General features: G+C 35.8%; 1 protein-coding gene and 1 non-coding gene across 2 annotated transcripts; both read right to left on the bottom strand.

The window, feature by feature from the left end:
* Positions 1-3,025: 3,025 nt before the first annotated feature.
* On the bottom strand, positions 3,026-3,096 carry Trnag-gcc. Its single transcript has one exon. It is a non-coding gene; the product is annotated as a tRNA-Gly (tRNA).
* A 72-nt stretch (positions 3,097-3,168) lies between these two features.
* LOC121731998 lies at positions 3,169-19,129 on the bottom strand. Its single transcript, XM_042121730.1, has 6 exons — positions 19,017-19,129; positions 15,822-15,961; positions 13,221-13,406; positions 7,158-7,328; positions 3,856-4,113; positions 3,169-3,427 (listed from the first exon to the last, which is right to left on the bottom strand). The coding sequence occupies exons 1-6, from the start codon at positions 19,039-19,041 to the stop codon at positions 3,287-3,289; spliced, it is 921 nt and encodes a 306-aa protein (XP_041977664.1). The 5' UTR covers positions 19,042-19,129; the 3' UTR covers positions 3,169-3,286.
* Between the last annotated feature and the right edge of the window lie 455 nt (positions 19,130-19,584).

Here is a 19,584-nt window from a genome sequence, read left to right as displayed (position 1 = left end):
GCCTCGTGACACACGGACGGACGACAGACAGACAGCGAAGTCTAGACTCATTAGGAATAGGCTCCCGTTTTCATCCTTTGGGCAAGGAAACCTAAAAACTGAAAAGTATAATATGACTTTATTAAATAAAAGAACAGATTTTTATGTTTGTGGCTTTGCAAGAACATTAAAAATGAGTTTCGACTTCATAATAATTATTTTACGTACAAAAGGAAAAATAGTGAACAAAGTTAACAATGAAACTATGATAATTAAATTCGATTAAATCTCAAATCAGAACTGCGAATTACGATGTACACTCCATACTCGCTCGATAGATGGTGTAGCACTCCCTTTATATCGCGGTATTGTTTGTTTGCGGAGTATAATTATTATGGTTTAAAAAAATCTGGAATAGGTTGTAATACTCAATCGAAAGTAACATCGATGCACGAATAACCTCCTGAAAGTTCAAAAGTTGTTGGGCTATCGTCATAGAATTTGTATTTTGTAGAAGTACCTATAACCTGTTATTATCAATTATTAATTTTACGACCTAGAATATATACCAAGAGACAGAGAATGAGTGCTAAGCTAAGTACAGAAAAGTTTTAACGTGACCTGAAAAGAAAAGAAATGAAATCCCACCAAAACATTAAATGTAAAAAGGAGCCAAGCAAAATATTGCATAGCCATGCAATATATCTATCATAAAAAGTTTTCAGATCACATTCAAGCCAAGCCTTCGACTTATTTTGTAATTTAAATCAACATTCAGTGAATTTATTAATAGTTTTATTTATTTTATAATTATTATAGTGGCTTGGCAATGAGCTCTAGAGAAATCATCAGCGACTGATTGGATTTATTGGGTACCATCGTCCACATGCGTCATTACATACTAAAAAACACTTTACGCTTGCCGTTTTTGCAAGTATGAACTACCCCAAATATGAAGTTTTATATTTGTTTTTCTTGTGCTCATTGCCGAGCCACTATAATAATTATAAAATAAAGAAAACTATTGATAAATGCACTTAATGTTGATTTAAATTACAAAATAAGTTGAAGGCTTGACTTGAATGTGATCTGAAAACTTTTTACGATAAATATATTGCATGGCTATGCAATATTTTGCTTGGCTCCTTTTTACATTTAATGTTTTGGTGGGATTATACTTACAACTAATTTGTATGGACGTTTAGCTCAGTGTACTTAATACAAATATCACATTAATTAGGTGGGTAAGAGGCACGATAACATTTCTACATAATAATATTATAATTATTGCATGCTCTTAAGACGGCCGTTTTTAAGTCTTTGTGTCTCAAATAAAAACAACACAACTAAATAAAATTAAACTTAATGAAACTACAAAATACAAATCAAATCAAATGTTATTTTTAACTTAAAATTAAATTTTGAACCGACTTCAAAAAAGGAGGTTATCAATTCGACGCGTACAATGTACATGTATGTAATATTTCCAGAACTGCCCAGTTTTTGTATAATATAAAATATTATATCAATCTATGACAGCTTCTGAACAGATGTGCCAAATTTCAAAAGTGTATGTATGTATGTATGTATGTATGTATGTATGTATGTATGTATGTATGTATGTATGTATGTATGTATGTTTTTATGTTTGTGCACGCATATCTCCGGAACCAGAAGTCCGATTTTAGTGATTCTTTTTTTATTCTAGTAGGTATTGTTCAACTTGGTTTATTATTATTATTAGGAATACTGCAAGTTTTTTTTTGAGATAGGGAATTTTAATTCTTAATTACGTAAGCGCATTGGGTAAGCGCCTGCGACGCACTGAAATCTGAATACTGATTTCACCCCTGACCCCTGACCGCGGAAGTAGGATCTCACCGGGCGAGATTATTTAACGGCATTATAGCGCATTATTGTGAGATAGCGACACTTAAATCTAATATTTAATTTAAAACATGTTTTATTTTGCTTTATAAATGCCGTTACTGGCCCGTAGCGTTCATTGAGTAAAAATATAAATGTACTAAATGCTAAGCTATAATGCCGTTAAGACTCGTTAGTCACATTTAAGTCTAATTTTTTCACTTTACGGCATTATTGTTTAGCAAACATAAAATCCTGCATTAAAAAAGAGTTGCAATAAAATAGTTAAAGTACTTTAATCACTTTACAGTGTACAAAATACCGTATAACGGCAATCTAGTGAAACAATCACAAGAAAAGAGTATAATAAAAATACAAGTTAATGAACATTAGCGGCTATATTGACTCCCAATATGACTTAACGTCATTTAAGTGTATTACATGCGCAAAAAAGGGTAATATAACGGCATTTTCATTAATATTATTTCCGAAACTATTCAACTTATCAAAAAACCGCTTATGTAGGTCGATAGAGAATTTTTTTCTTAATCATGTACAGTCAAAACCTGAAAATCGACCAAATGTCACTTAACGGCATTTTTGTTATACCACGGCAGCATAAATCATAATACATAAACGTACCTACATAATTATTATTATTTATTCGTAGTAAATAACCATATTTTGTTAAGAGAAAAGGCTAACACTGTTTTTCCATACAAACGTATTCCCCCGTTTCTCCCTGGACAATGCGTCTAGAGTCTAGAGTCTAGAGTCTAGACAAATGATTTTTTTTTACAATATTGGGATCTGTAAAAGCTATGCCTAGGGTTACCATCCGTCCGGATTTCCCCGGATTTATCCTAGTTTGAAGGGCATCCGGGGTGCGTCTGGCCGGTTTTTTGAAAAGCGTCCGGGTGAAATCCATACACTTTTGATGAGAGAAATTTAACTTTTAAGTCATGCAGAAATAAACGAAAGATAAAAACTCGCTAAGCATACACACGGTTTCTAGCACAGACTTGAGTTAGTCAGATTTTTACAATTTCTTGTTGGAAAAGCAAAAATTAGTATCAAAATGTCCACAGATTTTAAAGAAACCACGGACAAGTAGAAAATATTAAAATAAAATATTTAATTATTATATAAATAAAAGCATGCATAAAAATTAAAAAAGGATTGCATCGGCCGGGAATCGAACCCGGGCCGCCCGCGTGGCAGGCGAGCATTCTACCACTGAACCACCGATGCTGTGTAAGTTTTGTTCCAAAATTAAATATTATGTTTTTATTATTATTTTTAACGTTAGTAAACAAAATATTATAACGAGTCTCATAATATTTTATTTTTAACGATTCCTATTTACAAATGCATTGTTTTCATAATAATTTATACATTGTCCGAGTTCAGGCAAGTAGTCGATTCCAAATGGTCCCCATTGTCATGTCAGAGATAATTTTGCTTTCGGTTTTTGAGAAACGACGGCTTGAGGTGGTTCCGGCTCGTTCGGTTTTTCGGCTTCGTGGAGTTTATGTCTCTGGCTTTTGGTCGCCAAAACTGCTCCTATGATCGATTGAATTACCTGTAAATATATGAATTTCCTTGTGAAATTATTTCCTATGGAAAATATTGCTTTAGTCGATGATGGAATGTCATAAAAATTCTTAAAAATTTCAATTTAAATTTTGAACTTTTTAACTAAGAAATATACTTATAGCGTCATCTATTGTCCAAAGTATTTAATGATAAGTGCACGTCGCACGGCATTAAACTTCTAAATTATTCTAAGAGATGGTGCTAGTGTGCATCTTCAAAAAGCGCCATCTGTTGTGAACATTATGAACTAAGAAATGTTACAATAAAGCTACACTAGATGGCGCTAAATAATTAAAATATTTTTAGCATTTTTTGATCATTCATAGGTTTAACGTGATACGTCATACCAGGTCTTACGTTACAAAGGAGCAAAGGAGAGAATTATGATGGCACCTTATAATAAAAAATACTTACAATTAGAGCAATGAAGACAATCGTCACGATGAGAACGAGATGCGTAGAATTCCTGTAAGTGGCCAGAACACCAGCCGTGCAGCCGAACTGGTAGTATTCCTTTCTCGCTCTGCATGACTCTTTCTCTCTCTCCTGCACGATCTCCGATCGGCTGGGGTCGTACTGCGGGCAGCAGGAGATGGGTATATGGGGCGCGTAGAGCCTCGGCGCTCCAAGCAGTCTGTAATCTTCAGCGCTGTGGACCCCACAGCAATGCAACTGGAAGGAGACAGAATTACATGTAGGTGTAATGGCAATTACTGTACACACTCGACGAGAGCCCCTCGCCGAGATCCTCGGCCGTACATGCTTGCTCTGGTTTTCCTCGCGAGAGCCAACGAGACGAGGACGAGAGCGCCCTGTGTGACTCGCGCTAGGCCTGTCTCGATGAGTGTGTACAGACCATAAGAGAGACCGGTAGATTTCCTATCCCTTTCCCCGTAATTTTTAGGGTTCCGTACCCAAAGGGTAAAAACGGGTTGCTATTAGTAAGACTTTGATGTCTGTCTGTCCGTCTGTTCGTCCGATTGTCTGTCTCCAGGCTGTATCTCAAGAACCGCTATTAAGCTAGACTTCTGAAATTTTCACAGGTTTTTTTTGGCCTTTGTTGCTCGTAATCAATAATGGTATCAGGTTGGCACTTGAAATACCCACAATATTCTTAATTATATTTGTACTTTAAAGTACATTAATAATTAATAATAAAATTTAAATAAAATAAATAATTAAGGGGGGCCCATACAAAAAACTACATTTTTTAACCCCCGACAAAAAAGAGGGGTGTTATAAGTTTGACGTGTCTGTCTGTCTGTTTGTCTGTGTGTGTATCTGTCCGTGGCATCGTAGCGTCCAAACGGGTGGACCGATTTTGGTCTAGTTTTTTTTTGTTTGAAAGCTGACATGATCGAGAGTGTTCTTAGCTATAATTCATCATCATCAGCGTGCTCAGTGCGGAACAATCAGGGTTTATCTGGTTCATGAAATGCCGTTAGCAACTTGTAGTCGTTTCATGGGTTTTATATTTCATTCTAGTACGTGACATTTGTGAATATACAATATACGTATACACATATTAATGGAAAGTTGACCTGGTGCTGCAGCATCACTTGGTAATCAATAGGATATCCAACTCCTCGCCAACTTAGAGCAGAGGTTTCGTGTTTGGGCTCATTTTAATTGCGACAACCAGTAGGAAGTAGATAGACAGTAAATATTTACATGCTTCTGCTGGAACATCACCTGGATTCTATAGGAACCGAGCTTCGTATGAACTCAAAGTGGAGGTTTCATGTTTATGCTCATATTAACGAATAACGGCCTCATCGAAAAGGACATTGATAGATGGTAATCATGAGAATAATATGATTCTATTGATAGGAATTATTCTGCACTACAACCAACACAAGTTTAAAAAGTATGAAATAAAATTAAATTAAGAAATTAAAAAAAAAAACCCCCGCCAAACAACTTTAAAAAGTAATGAAATAATATTTACTGCCTTTAAGTTCAAAATATAATTCCTAACTTGTGTAAAGTAATATTTTAGTCCATAATTGTTGTCAAGGTGTGTCGGGGGACCGCTAATGTAGATGTTTGATTTTACATAACATTATAGTTGATGTTCACAGCGAACCGAATCGAGATAATCAGCGACTTGGCGATTGTAGGTTGTAGTTTACTTGGCGTCCCCCGACACACCGTGACAACAATTATGGACTAAAATATTACTTTACACAAGTTAGGAATTATATTTTGAACTTAAAGGCAGTAATAACCTATTTTGCTCTATAATAGTACGGAACCCTTCGTGCGTGAGTGCAACTCGCACTTGGCCGATTATTTTATTTTGTTGCTGGGCAGATTTAACATGTAACATCTCAAGCTCGGGAATAGGTGGGAACTGAGACCACAATATAAATATTCTACTAAGTAATGATCCTTGGAAATCCCTTTGTTCCTTTGGAAGGATTTTCATGAAAATCACCATAACCAGCTATTGTCACTTGTCACTTTCAAAGCCCCTCTTTTCGTTGGGCTACGTACCTATTATGATGGACAATTTAAAAATAATAAAAATATCATAAAGCATAAGAGTAAGCATAGAGAAATATAATACACGGGGCATAAGACATTTGTCACGGACAGTAGGTATGCATGATATGCATCGACGTCAGTACTGGACAATTAGAGGCGAATATATGCCCCTCTACACGTTGGTGATCGCCTGTAACATATTGTCCATCATGATGGAGGTGAGTCATCATTACATATGCCATAGCTATTATCAAATTGCCTTGCCACAAAACAGTGACAAACAATAACACCCCTATGTTTGCGTCAATGGCTACGTCAGGGGTTAAAAATCAGAATTTGTGTCGGGTGAGGAAAGGCCAAAAGGTATTCTACTCAAAGGTCAACTACACCGAATGGTTTGAACCTTTCAGGTAAAGGTTAAGTTAACAATAATCTTTAGTTACTACTGTGGAGTCCTGTAATTATTGTTTACCTATGTCTGCCTATGTGAGGTTTTAAAATGAAATGCTGAAAACTAACATAAAGATATGAATTAGAAATAGGTATCTACTAAATTTTTCAAGTTCATAGTAACGTTTAGAGATTTGTGGTTACAGATATAGTATCTGCAGAAAAAAGATATAGTATAACTGTACATAATTGTAAAATGTAGACCGTATGAGAAAAATGGTAAACAAAAATCATTAGAAAAACCTAGCTAACTTAGTCGCGAACTCACGATAGACCATTGGTTTCTTCATAAGATGAAATACAGATAATTCTCCCCTATACTGAATAAGATATAGTCACCTAATCACATTATTTTCAGGAAAAAGACCAGGAAGCATGGTTATTCTCTTACAAAACAGTGGTTCCAGGTCTCCTATTGTCTTTGCTATGGATTGGATCAGATTTTACATTTGACAACAATCACGAATACCTATACTTAAGTACTTTAAGTTCAAGACAAATGGATGCAGGTTTTCCATTTTCTGTTTTCCTTTAGCATTGCGAGGCCCTTTGGCCGTCTGTCCACCGCCGCCGACACCGGGGCCTCACCGCAAAAAATTCAAATAAAATGCCACTTTATGGGCTCTTGCTGCCGTGAGACCCTTGCAAAGAGCGAGGCCCCGGGCGATTGCCCTGTTCGCCACCCCCTGAGGCCGCCACTGGGACCGTTAGATGCTTTAGATTGGTTTTGATGTATCTTGATGTTAACCCTAGTTAAATTTTAAGGCCAAGTTACTCACCGTGGACTGTATATTGGCCCAGGCTTTGGCCTGTCGGTTGTCGACTCTGGCCTGTCTGAATGAGGTGGTTAGAGACTGCGCCAGGTGCACCTCATCCCCGATGGTGACGGGCACCGACACTCCCACCACCACCGCCTGGATGATCGCCAGGATGATCAGGGTTATTGACGCCTGAAAAGTGAAGAAATAATATATTATGTCGGAAAAATTTTATTGATAGGTGGAACTAGTATGTTTATAAGTAGGTATTTATTTATATTTACAATTTATGTGCACACAAAATAAAGTTAAAAACCAGCTTAAAGGAGTGAGCACACTGAGACAGGCCGTGCCGGGGCTTAGCGTGCCGGGGCTCATTGCAAAAATCCGCCTCCATACAATTTGTATGGAAGCGGAACTCCGCTGCGCCCCGACACAGTGTGCGATACGCGCATCCGCTTCCATACAAATTGTATGGGGGCGTATTTTTGCGATGAGCCCCGGCACGGCCCGTCTCAGTGTGCTCACTCCTTTAAACTACAAAATATTATGTTTTGCACACAGCACAATGGTACATTAAATTTTTTGCACAAAAGTTCAAGGTTATCTATATAGAATAATGTAATTTAGTTGGGTTATATCAAGCCCAGCCGACATATCATTTTAAATAAGTATTATAATCTCTATATTAGCTCCGTGACTGTAATATTATAACATTGGAAAACATTGACTTGATATAAACAGTTTAGCAAGTAATTGCAGATCTGCTTAGGAATCAATTTCTCTAAACACACGTTAAATTAATTTGTTTTAATTTAATCTACTTGTATGAAAAAAATCGCAAAACTCACGTCACTACAGTACATTTCATTTCACACAAAAGTGTAGTATAGTGAATTAACATGAAGGTTACATTTTTAAGCATGTAAGTATAGTTTGCTCAGAATCATCAATTCTATACGTGGGAGAGCCATGCTTCGGCACGAATGGGCCGGCTTGAGCGGAGAAATACCACGTTCTCACAGAAAACCGGCGTGAAACAGCGCTAGCGCTGTGTTTCGCCGAGTGAGTGAGTTTACCGGAGGCCCAATCCCCTACCCTATTCCCTTCCCTACCCTCCCCTATTACCCTATTCCCTCTTAAAAGGCCGGCAACGCACCTGCAGCTCTTCTGATGCTGCGAGTGTCCATGGGCGACGGAATTTGCTTTCCATCAGGTGACCCGTTTGCTCGTTTGCCCCCTCATTTCATTAAAAAAAAAACAATCTGAAAACTTTATGCTTTTCTCTAAGCTTCCTATTACGTCTCTACCATGAAGCTAATGGTCTCTACTGAATGGTCTCTACGTGTCTTGAAAAGACAATACGGACGGACTAGCACCTTAAACTTTTATGTCTATAAAAAAATATAATTATTTTAATTCGTAATTTTAAGTAGTAATAACAAATAAAACTTTAAACAGAATAAACCTTATCATAAACTATGAGAAACGACAGCCATAACGATAAGAATTTTCCTTAATTTTTTGGTATACAATTAACAAGTGTATCTTGACGATCTGCGTGTTATGGTCTCTTGACCCTCGCGTGATATGCCACCACTACCACCTACCACCTACCATCTAACTTTTCGACCTTCTCACAAGGGAGTAAAGTCCACAATATCAAGCGAATATGTCTGCGACTGTACCACCTACCTGCCATCTACCATCAAATCTTTTCGACTTTATCACAGGGCAGTAAGGTTTAAAATATCGAGTGAATATGTCCGACTGTACAACCTACCACCCATTTCTCTGAACTTGAGTAAATTTATTCAAGGTTAGGAAACAACGCCTTAAGTATATTAAAAAAATCAATTATTACAATGAGTATGGCGGGCGAGTAAGCAGTAAAATAGGTATTTTATTTTAGTTGGTAGAGGAAAAATAGTCAGCTTTAAAAAGCTTTCAACCAAAAAAAATTAATCAAAATCGGCCCACCTGTTTAGATGCTACGATGCTAGGGACAGACAGATAGACACTTATATACTTTTAATAGTTCCCTTCCCTTCTGTTTTTGTCGGGGACAAAATAACTCAAGTCTCAATTTCTTTTTTAGGGACAATGAAAGAGACTTCACAGTAAATATTATGCAAGAATCAAATAATTGCATTTTTCAGTAAAATTTAAAATGGAAAAATATCTACTTATATATAAAAGATGCGAACGAATTTTCCTGGTTAAATCCTTCCTCTTAGTCTTGGCAGATACCTACATTCTTAAAACGTTAAAACAAGTAGGTAACTAAATTATTTTGACAATTAAGGTCTTCATAACATAGAAGGTATCATAAACTTATAATATACTGTCGTATAGACCACCTGACAACCCGAAAATGCGTGACCATTTTCGATCTGTCAATGTGTGCGTGTGCTAGTGATGTATATTTTACTATCGATAGTATAGTATTTTGCTATCGATAGTTTAGTCCGTTCGAATTATTTTAGCTGAGTTTCTATAAGAAATAAATAATATGCAACTTTGACAGATTTTGTATTTCAAATTAGGTATCATAAATTTTAATTGGCAAAAAAGGTGACGATTGAAAAGTAGATACACATCTGGTAAATCAGCCCTTACATTGCTGCATTGAAAGTAAACGTTGAAAGTAAACAACACACATAGTATATTATATTTTATTCTTAAATTAAATACATATCATTAAATATCATAATACTTTTGGGAGTGCCTCCGCTGCCGGCGCCGGCTCCCAAAAATATCAGTAGGTAATGGGAACTACGGTAGTATACTGCCGGCAGCCGAGATATAAAACAACGACTGCTGGCGCTGGCACTCAAAATGGGAGCCGGTGATAATGCGTAAAGCGCTAGGTTCCAGTGCCGATACACAAATTTGAAAAATAAATTATAATTATAATCTCAATTTATATATTCGACTTGTAAAGGTGAAGGTTTGGTACCTATTGGTTCGACTGTGGATATTTTAGTTTTTTGTGATGCATTTTCTTAGCTTAGCTATCTTTTTTCAGCTACCAAAAAGTAAGATTTTGCACCACAGCTACAGTTATAAACTCCGTGATATACTTCCGAAGGTACTGAACAGAACTTCAGATTCCTTATACTTACATGTTAGAGAGTTTCAGCGTTGTTTAAAGAAGCAAAGATATTGTCTTTAAATGCTACTATGCAGATCACATTTATCAGCATCTTCATCATCACCCCCATTAACCCATCCAAGATTCAAGCCCCATACGAGCACCGGTGATCGCGACATCAATAGAATACAATAGCATTTCCTAGAATCCCCGATCGAAGGATTCAAATAATTATGCATCCTTACAATTATTATGACCTTATTATTTGTACTTTTCATAGTCATTTAGCTCAAGTCTGATGTTTTTGATCATTATTCTGTTTGACAAGCGATGTTTGCCGAATAGGCGCCGGCAGCCTATTCGGCAAACATCGCGAGACTTCGGCAAACTTCGGAGTTCGGAAAACGGCGCCGGCAGCCATTTTGGCAACCGGCGCCGGCAGCGGAGGCACTCCCTAAAACTTTTTATTACAATCATTTTTAACCGACTTTAAGGAGGAGGTTAGACGTTCGGCTGTGGATATAATATTTTTTATGTATGTTCAACGATTACTCCGCCGTTTGTGAACCGATTTGAAGGTAAAGACAATAGTAATATTATACTTAAATGAAATAAAAAGTATTAAATAATCCTTATTCTGTATTCAGTATTTCTGTTCTCAATCTTCATAATTTTGAAGTCGGTACCAGTCCTAATAAGTATAATATAAGTTGCACTTATACCTATTCTGTCAGAGAACTGTCTATTATATTATTGAAAGCTGCATTCAATGAGTATTAGATTCAAGTGACTGATCTGTGAAACCTTGATTTTATACTAGGTATGTCAAAAGATAATTATTACTTAAATAATCGTTAAAATAAGATAATATGTCCTTTTTAAGGTGATAAATATAAAGGTAAATGATTTTTATTTTAGTTTTATGTTATTGTAAAATATCGATAAGCATATCGATTTTTGAAGATTAATTATTACGGGTGAAATGTATATTTTTCAGGATTATTCCTATGATTTACACTGCAATCACTCACAGCACAAGTTATTATTGTTATATATAATAGTATTTGTTGAAAATAACATACGATTTAAATAATAAATTGCAAATACCGAAAGGGCATAAAAACGATTGACGACTTTTGACGACCTGTCAAATGAAAGTTGTTACAATTTTCATTAGACTGCCTCTCTCTTTTCATCTTGTTATAATTCCATAAAGGATTTTTTTCTCTCTCGCACTCTTTGTTGGTCTATGGAAGGTATCATAAACTTATAATATAAGTTTATGGAAGGTATAAATAATAATCAAAAATCAAAATCTTTGATCCATTGGTTTCTAAATTCCAACACGTAGAAGTGTTATAATTTCTTACCATAACGGAGCCCTTATAAATTGCTTTAGGGCTCATGCAAGTTTCTATTTAGGTGAAGGACGACTACATTAGTACGGCCATTAATAAAACATTACCAACTAAAATCACAGATCTTAACATAGCAAATCTAATGCTACGTAATGTTATTTAGAATTTTTCATTACTTATTGTAATTTTATGTGTAATGAAAAATTATAATTAAATATAAATGACGCTGAAATATTTACCAAAAATCTATTTAGTGATTACAAAATGTACTTTGTACATGACTGAAGCATTATATCAGACTAGCTGTGCCCGCGACTTGGTGCGCGTGGAATAGTTATAAAGGGCATGATATTTAATTTGGCGAACAACTTCCTCAGCTTTATAAATTATTATAGCATGGCTGTTACCCACGACTTCATCTGCGCTGATCTATTTCATTAATGCAATTTCGACCAAATTTCATTCTTAGACAATATAAAAACGATTATTGTGAGATAATCTTAAAATATAGTCATGTCATGGGCTTTTTTATTTGATCACTTAAAGAGGAATAATTCTTACATACATATTTTTTGGGTATCTTGGTCCTTGGACTGTTTTTGCAGCGCACGCAACGAAAGCTCTAAAAGTCACACCGTGATGCTATATAGCCTATAGCCTTCCTCGATAAATGGGCTAACAATGAAAATTTTTTTTAAATCGGACCAGTAGTTCCTGAGTTCGCGTTCAAACAAACAAACTCTTCCGAATTATAATATTATATTGACGAGTTTTTTTCAAACTACTATTGCGAGGATTTCATTAATTAATTTTGATAACTCTATAAACTGAAGTTGGTGTGCTTAAATTGTAAAAGGGAGAAATATTTTCTGAGAAAATATTTACAAATTACAAAATTATTGCTTATAAAGAGGTATTAGTAATATGGAAATTTCTTTTGTCTGAAATTTTATCATATTTAGTGGTACGACTTACGATAAGTGACGGTAATCGCTTACCATTACACGATTAATGCTTTTTTCTTTATCAGTTTTATAACAAAAACGACGTCATCTAATAATAATTTGTTTTCTGTCCCATAAAACTTCTAGGTACTACATTTTTTTTTATGAAATAAGGGGGCAAACGGGTCACCTGATGGAAACTTCCGTCGCCCATGGACACTCGCAGCATCAGAAGAGCTGCAGGTGCGTTGCCGGCCTTTTAAGAGGGAATAGGGTAATAGGGGAGGGTAGGGAAGGGAATAGGGTAGGGATTTGGGCCTCCGGTAAACTCACTCACTCGGCGAAACACAGCGCAAGCGCTGTTTCACGCCGGTTTTCTGTGAGAACGTGGTATTTCTCCGGTCGAGCCGGCCCATTGGTGCAGAAGCATGGCTCTCCCACGTATGGGGTAAAATAGAAAAAAAATTTATAAATAGGGAAAATTTGATCTAGAGCTGAAACCTTGCTAAAATCTCAGCAAAATCCGTAGTTTTGCGTGCAAAAGTAAATAACACCCATCCATTAACCCATCAAGCCCCATAAGCTCACCGGTGAGCGAGACACAATAGAATAACAATAGATTTCCAAGAATCCACGATCGAAGAATTAATCCATCTGCCCATTTATTATCATCCATCCATTGACTCACCGCATGCACAGGCTTATAATGCTTCTTCAGTACGGCTACCAGCGCGTATATACAGACTGACAGCACCACAGCTGACACCACCGCCAGGATGATCAGCGCCACCAGCCGCCCCGACTGCTCCGAGCTGAACAGCCGAAGAGCGATCGCCATTGCTATGGTTACGGCGATCATCGCGATGGATTTCAGCTGGAATAGAGTGTATGTAATGAGATTACTTTCATGCGAGAGCATTTTAATCCATATTAGAAATGTAAAAATTAATTTCTGCACAATGTTGTAGGCAGCATCTAGTCTAATGAAAAATTTTAAGGTACTTATTTTAATTTTTAAGGTAAAATCTTATCGTACTAATCCTCGTTATTACTTATGAGTATTTTTAATAGTTTCTTTAGTTTCATATTATATTAACTATGCAATTAAACAACATAATTCCATTCAACAACAACAATATTAAACAACATAAATCCAAACAACACATTCCCTTCCCTTTCCATCCCTACCCTCCCCTATTACCCTATTCCCTCTTCAAAGGCCGGCAACGTACCTGCAGCTCTTCTGATGCTGCGAGTGTCCATGGGCGACGGAAGTTGCTTTCCATCAGGTGACCCGTTTGCTCGTTTGCCCCCTTATTTCATAAATAATAATAATAATATTTTACAATGTTTCTTTGCAAAAACTAAGAGTAATTTAAACCCAATGATGTTAAATAGTGAAGATGGTAATTTAAACCTATAATTTGATCTTCCTAATTGAAGATTATTTTTGTAACATATTTTTAAAAGTAATAAACATAATATAATATTTAAAATAAACATAAGTAAACAAGCAATTCGAGTATTAATATACACTGTAGACGAAATAAGGTGAAAAACGAGATTTCTGTTACATAATGTAACTTATTTTATTTATCTTGTAAATGTCCATATTTTCCTTAACTTTTAACAAGACAGTTTTAAAAATAAACAAAATAATAAGTAATTATAATTAGTTTCTCGACAAGGGCTGTAATTACTTTCACAAAATATTCTAAACTAGCAGCTCCGCAACTTCGTTGCGCCAAAATTCGTTTATAGCGCGGGAACTGTACATTTTTTCAGGATAAAAAGTATCCTGGATGTCCTTTCTTTGGACTCAAAGCATCCTCATACCAAGTTTCATCAAACTCGGAACAGTGGTTTGGGCTTGAAGAGGTAACAGAGTTACAGACACACTTTCGCATTTATAATATTAGTATGGATATTGGATATAGGGGTTTTTTGGAGATTATTTTCCGACCCAAATATCGACCAATAGAATTGCACCATTCGACGTCACGTGGTACAACCTACATGGTATTATACTGATAATTTTTTGAAAATTTTCTCTGGTAGTTGCTATATATAAAAAACAAATTCTAATTCTATTGGCCGACATTTGGGACGGAAAAATAATCCCCCGAATACCACACGAGCTTCAAAATTATCTGGCATTTCCCTCAAGGTTCCCTGCAAACAAATAAAGTCGTCAAGTTTTTCAGGAAAAATCACTCCTTCATTTGTTTGCAACGAACCTATCGGGAAATACCCGATAATTTTGAAGCTCTTGTGTTATTATAAGTGATATTTATCTGTGGTCGTCTTATCTACATGACAGCGTGTACTTTTGATCTACTGCAAAACTGTATTTACTCTCTTGATTTCTAATAATATTGGTACTCCGTATAATAAATATCTAACGATGTTTCTAGTCTAAGGGTCATATCGTATTTTGCATACACGATGTGAACACAGTATGAATTATATCACTTTAAAGTTTAAACTCATAAATAGTTGGAGATTATCATACGAAGAGGTTACCAAGACGTTTTCCGATGAAAATATAATAGTCTGTTTCTTTACAAGAATTCAATTTAATTCTTAAGGCGGGGATTAATCTCAATCCAAAACGATAACTTTGCACACAACCAAAGACTAAGCGTATACGCATCGCAATAAGATTCATTTTAGCTTGGCATAAAACTGAAATCACTCGAGCGGATTTTCTCTATTTTTCATGTTTTTTTTAAATATCTTTGGAAATAAACATTAAGAAACAAAATTGTTCGGTTAAAGAATTTTTAATATAGATAAACTAACAATTTATTCAAATGAAATGTATAATTATCCTAGTTAATACTTATATTTCGATAAAATCGATTTTTATCGTAGGTGAGTTTGTAAATTAATTACAGCCAAAGTATTAAGTTTTATTAAAATGTTTATGGTTTAAGGTATTTTAAATATTGTACTTTATACATCATATTTTTTTAAAACTTCGTTATTATATTGGAACTAGGTAAACCGGAAGTCGCGGAATAACAAATTGGGCTTTATCCTCGCCTTAAGTTAACAGAATGTAGTGCGAGTATTTTTCACATAGCTCCTATACTAGAACGGTCAATGACCGCTGATGCGATTTAAAATTGTCATGACTTTAGTTAATTGTAATTAAATAAAATTTTGACATAAGCCCTATACATCTCTTCACTAACTCTGTCAAACTCTTCATTAACTTGAAGTTTAATCATCAATCTCTGAGTAAGGCCGGGACGTGTTAAGCTTTACTATTTAGCCTGATACATACTATGAGCAGTGCAGCCAGCACGACATACACGATCCTGAGTATGTCGTTGCAGGAGAACCGGCGGGCGACGAAGGGTATGTGCAGGGTCTTGGCGCCATCTTCAGCACTGGGCGTCTCTGGTGCGGTGGATTTATTGTCGGCTGAAAAGAAAAGTATAAAATGAAAATGAATACAAAGCAAAGTAAATTAATATAGTGCAAAAACAATTCACAGATACGCATTCATAAAACAATTTGCAACACTTGACTTTCTATAACAGGCAAGAAATCAGGGCCTGTAGACAAGTGGCAAAGCGCTAACGCTAGCGCTACAAAATGTATGCGATTTGACATAAGTCATCGCTTCGCTAGCGAATACTAATGTCAAATCCATACATTTTGTAGCGCTAGCGTTAGCGTTAGCGTTAGCGTTTTGCCACTTGTCTACGGGGGCTGAACGGATTGGGACACTGCTGGTACACCTAACATTGAGTATGGCCTTGAAAGGTACTTGTTTAAGTTTATATTGTCTTCAAAGCTTAGGAAGCTCCCAAGCTTTGATGAATTTGAAATAGCTAACTACAAGTTTGAACAAGCTGTTTCAATAGGGATTTTTTAAATAATGATCAATAAATAATAGTTTTAAAAGCTTTACAATATTTAATGGTAGTGTAGCAAAGTAATAAATCGATAGATATGAAATCGCTTAAACACGGGTGCAGCCATGTGCGTACCGAGGCAGGTACCCCCCCCCTGGATCACGTTGACGTCCGTATTAAGTAAAATATTATCTAGTAGTTTTATCTATAAAAATTAAAAATTAAGAAAGAATTTTTGCCATTTGTTTGCAATACAATATTTTTACAACTAAAATTTATAATTTTTTTATTCTTTATAAACACTTAGCTTATGAAAAATCTGATTTGCCCTTCCCCCCCCCTGGCCCAGAACAATAATACTTCTTAATGCGTGCGAAGCCGCGGGCAACAGCTCGTTTAAAGATATAAGAGATATAAGATAATATTAAAATCAAAGTTTTAGTAACCAAAAATGGTACTAGTTTTTTTCTAATGATAATATTGGATAATCCGGATTCCGTGGGCATTGTAGTAACTCCGCCAAGTAATGCACGTAGGTTTAATACTTACGTTTGGAGTAAATAACAAAAAAAAAACATGAAAGTTTTCCGTGGGCGGCTAATGAACATAATAAGTGTCTTGTTAGTGATGATTTACAAAACCTAAGTATATAATACCCAGAAAGCTAAAATTTGGATTGTTATCTTTATGTAGTCGTTTATTATAGTTGACTCTTGATAATAATAAATAATAATATATGAATTTTATTGTACTAAGTTTTGCAGTTGAGTTTTTATGACACAGTTTAGGTCTGTCGCGGAGATTTTACTAATATTGGTGTCATTTACGAAACTTTGTTTCTACGAAATACCATTGATCCCTTAAGAGAAGTCCACACCGCCCTTTTTTCCATACAAACGTTGTCCCCTGTTTCCTCCCTGGATAATGCTAGTAGGGTTATAATTTTTTTCCTGAATATTTACGGCCACTAATACAATGTCCCTATGTTTTCTTTTTTTTCATAATTTAATTATTAAATAAGATATGAACGTTCAAAAACCCAAAAAAATGGCCAGATTTTCCGCTGTGTTCAAACGTCCAGAAAACAGATTTGGCTAGATTATACAAAAAAAGCAAAACATAGGAACACAGCTCAAGCTCTCTTTTTAATCTTTAATGAAAAAAGTACTTAAATCAGTTAAGTTTTGGAGAAGGAATCAGGGGACAACGAATCGTTGATTTTCTGGATTTTCTGCAGTTGTCTCTATCGCGTTCTGCGGTATAGGCTTGAGGTAAGGGAGACAGCTATAGATATTACACGTACTTTTTTTTCATTTCTCTAGCCCCTGGTGTATCCTCTTAAGAGGATTCCACACCGCCATTTTTTCCATACAAACGTTGTCCCCTGTTTCCTCCCTGGATAATGCTAGTAGAGTTATAATTTTTTTCCTGAATATCTACGGCCACTAATACAATGTCCCTATGTTTTCTTTTTTTTCATAATTTAATTATTAAATAAGATATGAACGTTCAAAAACCCAAAAAAATGGCCAGATTTTCCACTGTGTTCAAACGTCCAGAAAACAGATTTGGATAGATTATACAAAAAAAGCAAAACATAGGAACACAGCTCAAGCCTTTTTTTAATCTTTAATGAAAAAAGTACTTAAATCGGTTAAGTTTTGGAGAAGGAATCAGGGGACAACGAATCGTTGATTTTCAGGATTTTCTGCAGTTGTCTCTATCGCGTTCTGCGGTATAGGCTTGAGGTAAGGGAGACAGCTATAGATATTACACGTACTTTTTTTTCATTTCTCTAGCCGCTGTGGTATCCTCTTAAGCATAAAAATTCCCCATTTACTTCATTCAGCCACACGCTAACCCGTTTAGAAGGACGTGGCTGTGGGCTGGGTCGTACCAGTTTCCAGCCAGGAATGAAAGAAAACCATTTTATCACAAAACCCCCGATTTTATGCAATTTTGGTGTACTTTATATATAATTTTGGTGTATTATCCTACTTGTGGCAATAATATCATGTTATTATTTTGAATATCGGTAGAGTTTTGGTTTGTTGGTAGTTAAGTAAATGTGTTATAAGTTTACTGCACGTAGTTTTTTTTAAGATTATTTTTCTCGCAAATTTCAATTTCGGTAGGTAAATTTTGGTGGGTAAGAGGGTGTGAAACATAAAAAATACGCCATTTACTTCATTCTGTCACAAGCCAACTCGTCTAGGTGGTGGTTGTTGTACCAGTTTCCCGTAAACACCTAATCTCTAATTTTGGTGGAAACAAAAATTTCCACCAAAATTTTGTAAAAAATGCAAGTTGTTGAAATTCACTCTCTTACTCGAAAAGCGGAAGAGTTTGTTTGTTTGTTTGAACGCGTTAATCTCAGGAACTACTGGTCCGATTTGAAAAATTATTTCAGTGTTAAATACTAAGGATTTATCGAGGAAGGCTATAAAAGGCTATAATATTTTATCACGTTTTGGCACACATGAAGAATAGACCACGTGAAGGGACATATTATATACTATTTTTTGCGGAAAATTGTACGATTTCCGTGAAATTCCAAAATTACGCGGGTGAAGCCGCGTGGAACATCTAGTACAAGATAGGAATGATTTTCCACTTACCAGTAGTAGTAGCCGCGTTCCCCATGTCTGCAGTACGCGGCACTCCTTCAGGCCCTGTGTATATATACACACAATACAACACATAATACACGGACGGACGGTCGGACGCACCGCTGGCGGCGCACAATACTGTACCTACATACCGGAACAACCGATAATTTTATACCTACCCACATTCTTAAATGTCCGCGTAAGGACTTATATAAGATATAATTTTACAGTTTTTGATTCTTTTTTTATTTATTATTTAAGTAGGTACGGAACCATGTACTGACGTCTATATTATACAAGTACGCTGGACATAAGTCCAGCGTACTTGTATATGGAATTATGGATCATAAGATATCATAAGATGCCCTGCACCTGCTTTTTGTGCCTGTTTAAAGCGGAATCAGCGCCCCCAATGCGGGGGAAGAGAACTAAATCTGACGTAACTTACAAATGGCCGCTTAATCGCTATTGGTTGTATAAACTAGTATTAGTTCCAAGTACTCTCACTACTGCTATCAGCGCCAATATGGCGACTTTCAAACGTCATTTTTACGTCTAATTTATTTCTCTTCCCCCG

This window comes from Aricia agestis, chromosome 11 (assembly GCF_905147365.1).
Source record: "Aricia agestis chromosome 11, ilAriAges1.1, whole genome shotgun sequence".
NCBI classification, from domain to species: domain Eukaryota; kingdom Metazoa; phylum Arthropoda; class Insecta; order Lepidoptera; family Lycaenidae; genus Aricia; species Aricia agestis.
Note: the sequence above shows the minus strand (reverse complement) of the source record. Positions and strands in the feature narration are given on the sequence as shown.

Excerpts from the sequence above, each read along its gene's own strand:
- LOC121731998 (XM_042121730.1), bottom strand. The coding sequence starts at position 19,041 with ATGGGGAACGCGGCTACTACTACTG. Across the intron at positions 15,962-19,016 it reads GAACGCGGCTACTACTACTG|CCGACAATAAATCCACCGCA; the intron begins GTAAGTGGAAAA and ends TTTTCTTTTCAG. Across the intron at positions 13,407-15,821 it reads TGCTGGCTGCACTGCTCATA|CTGAAATCCATCGCGATGAT; the intron begins GTATGTATCAGG and ends ACTCTATTCCAG.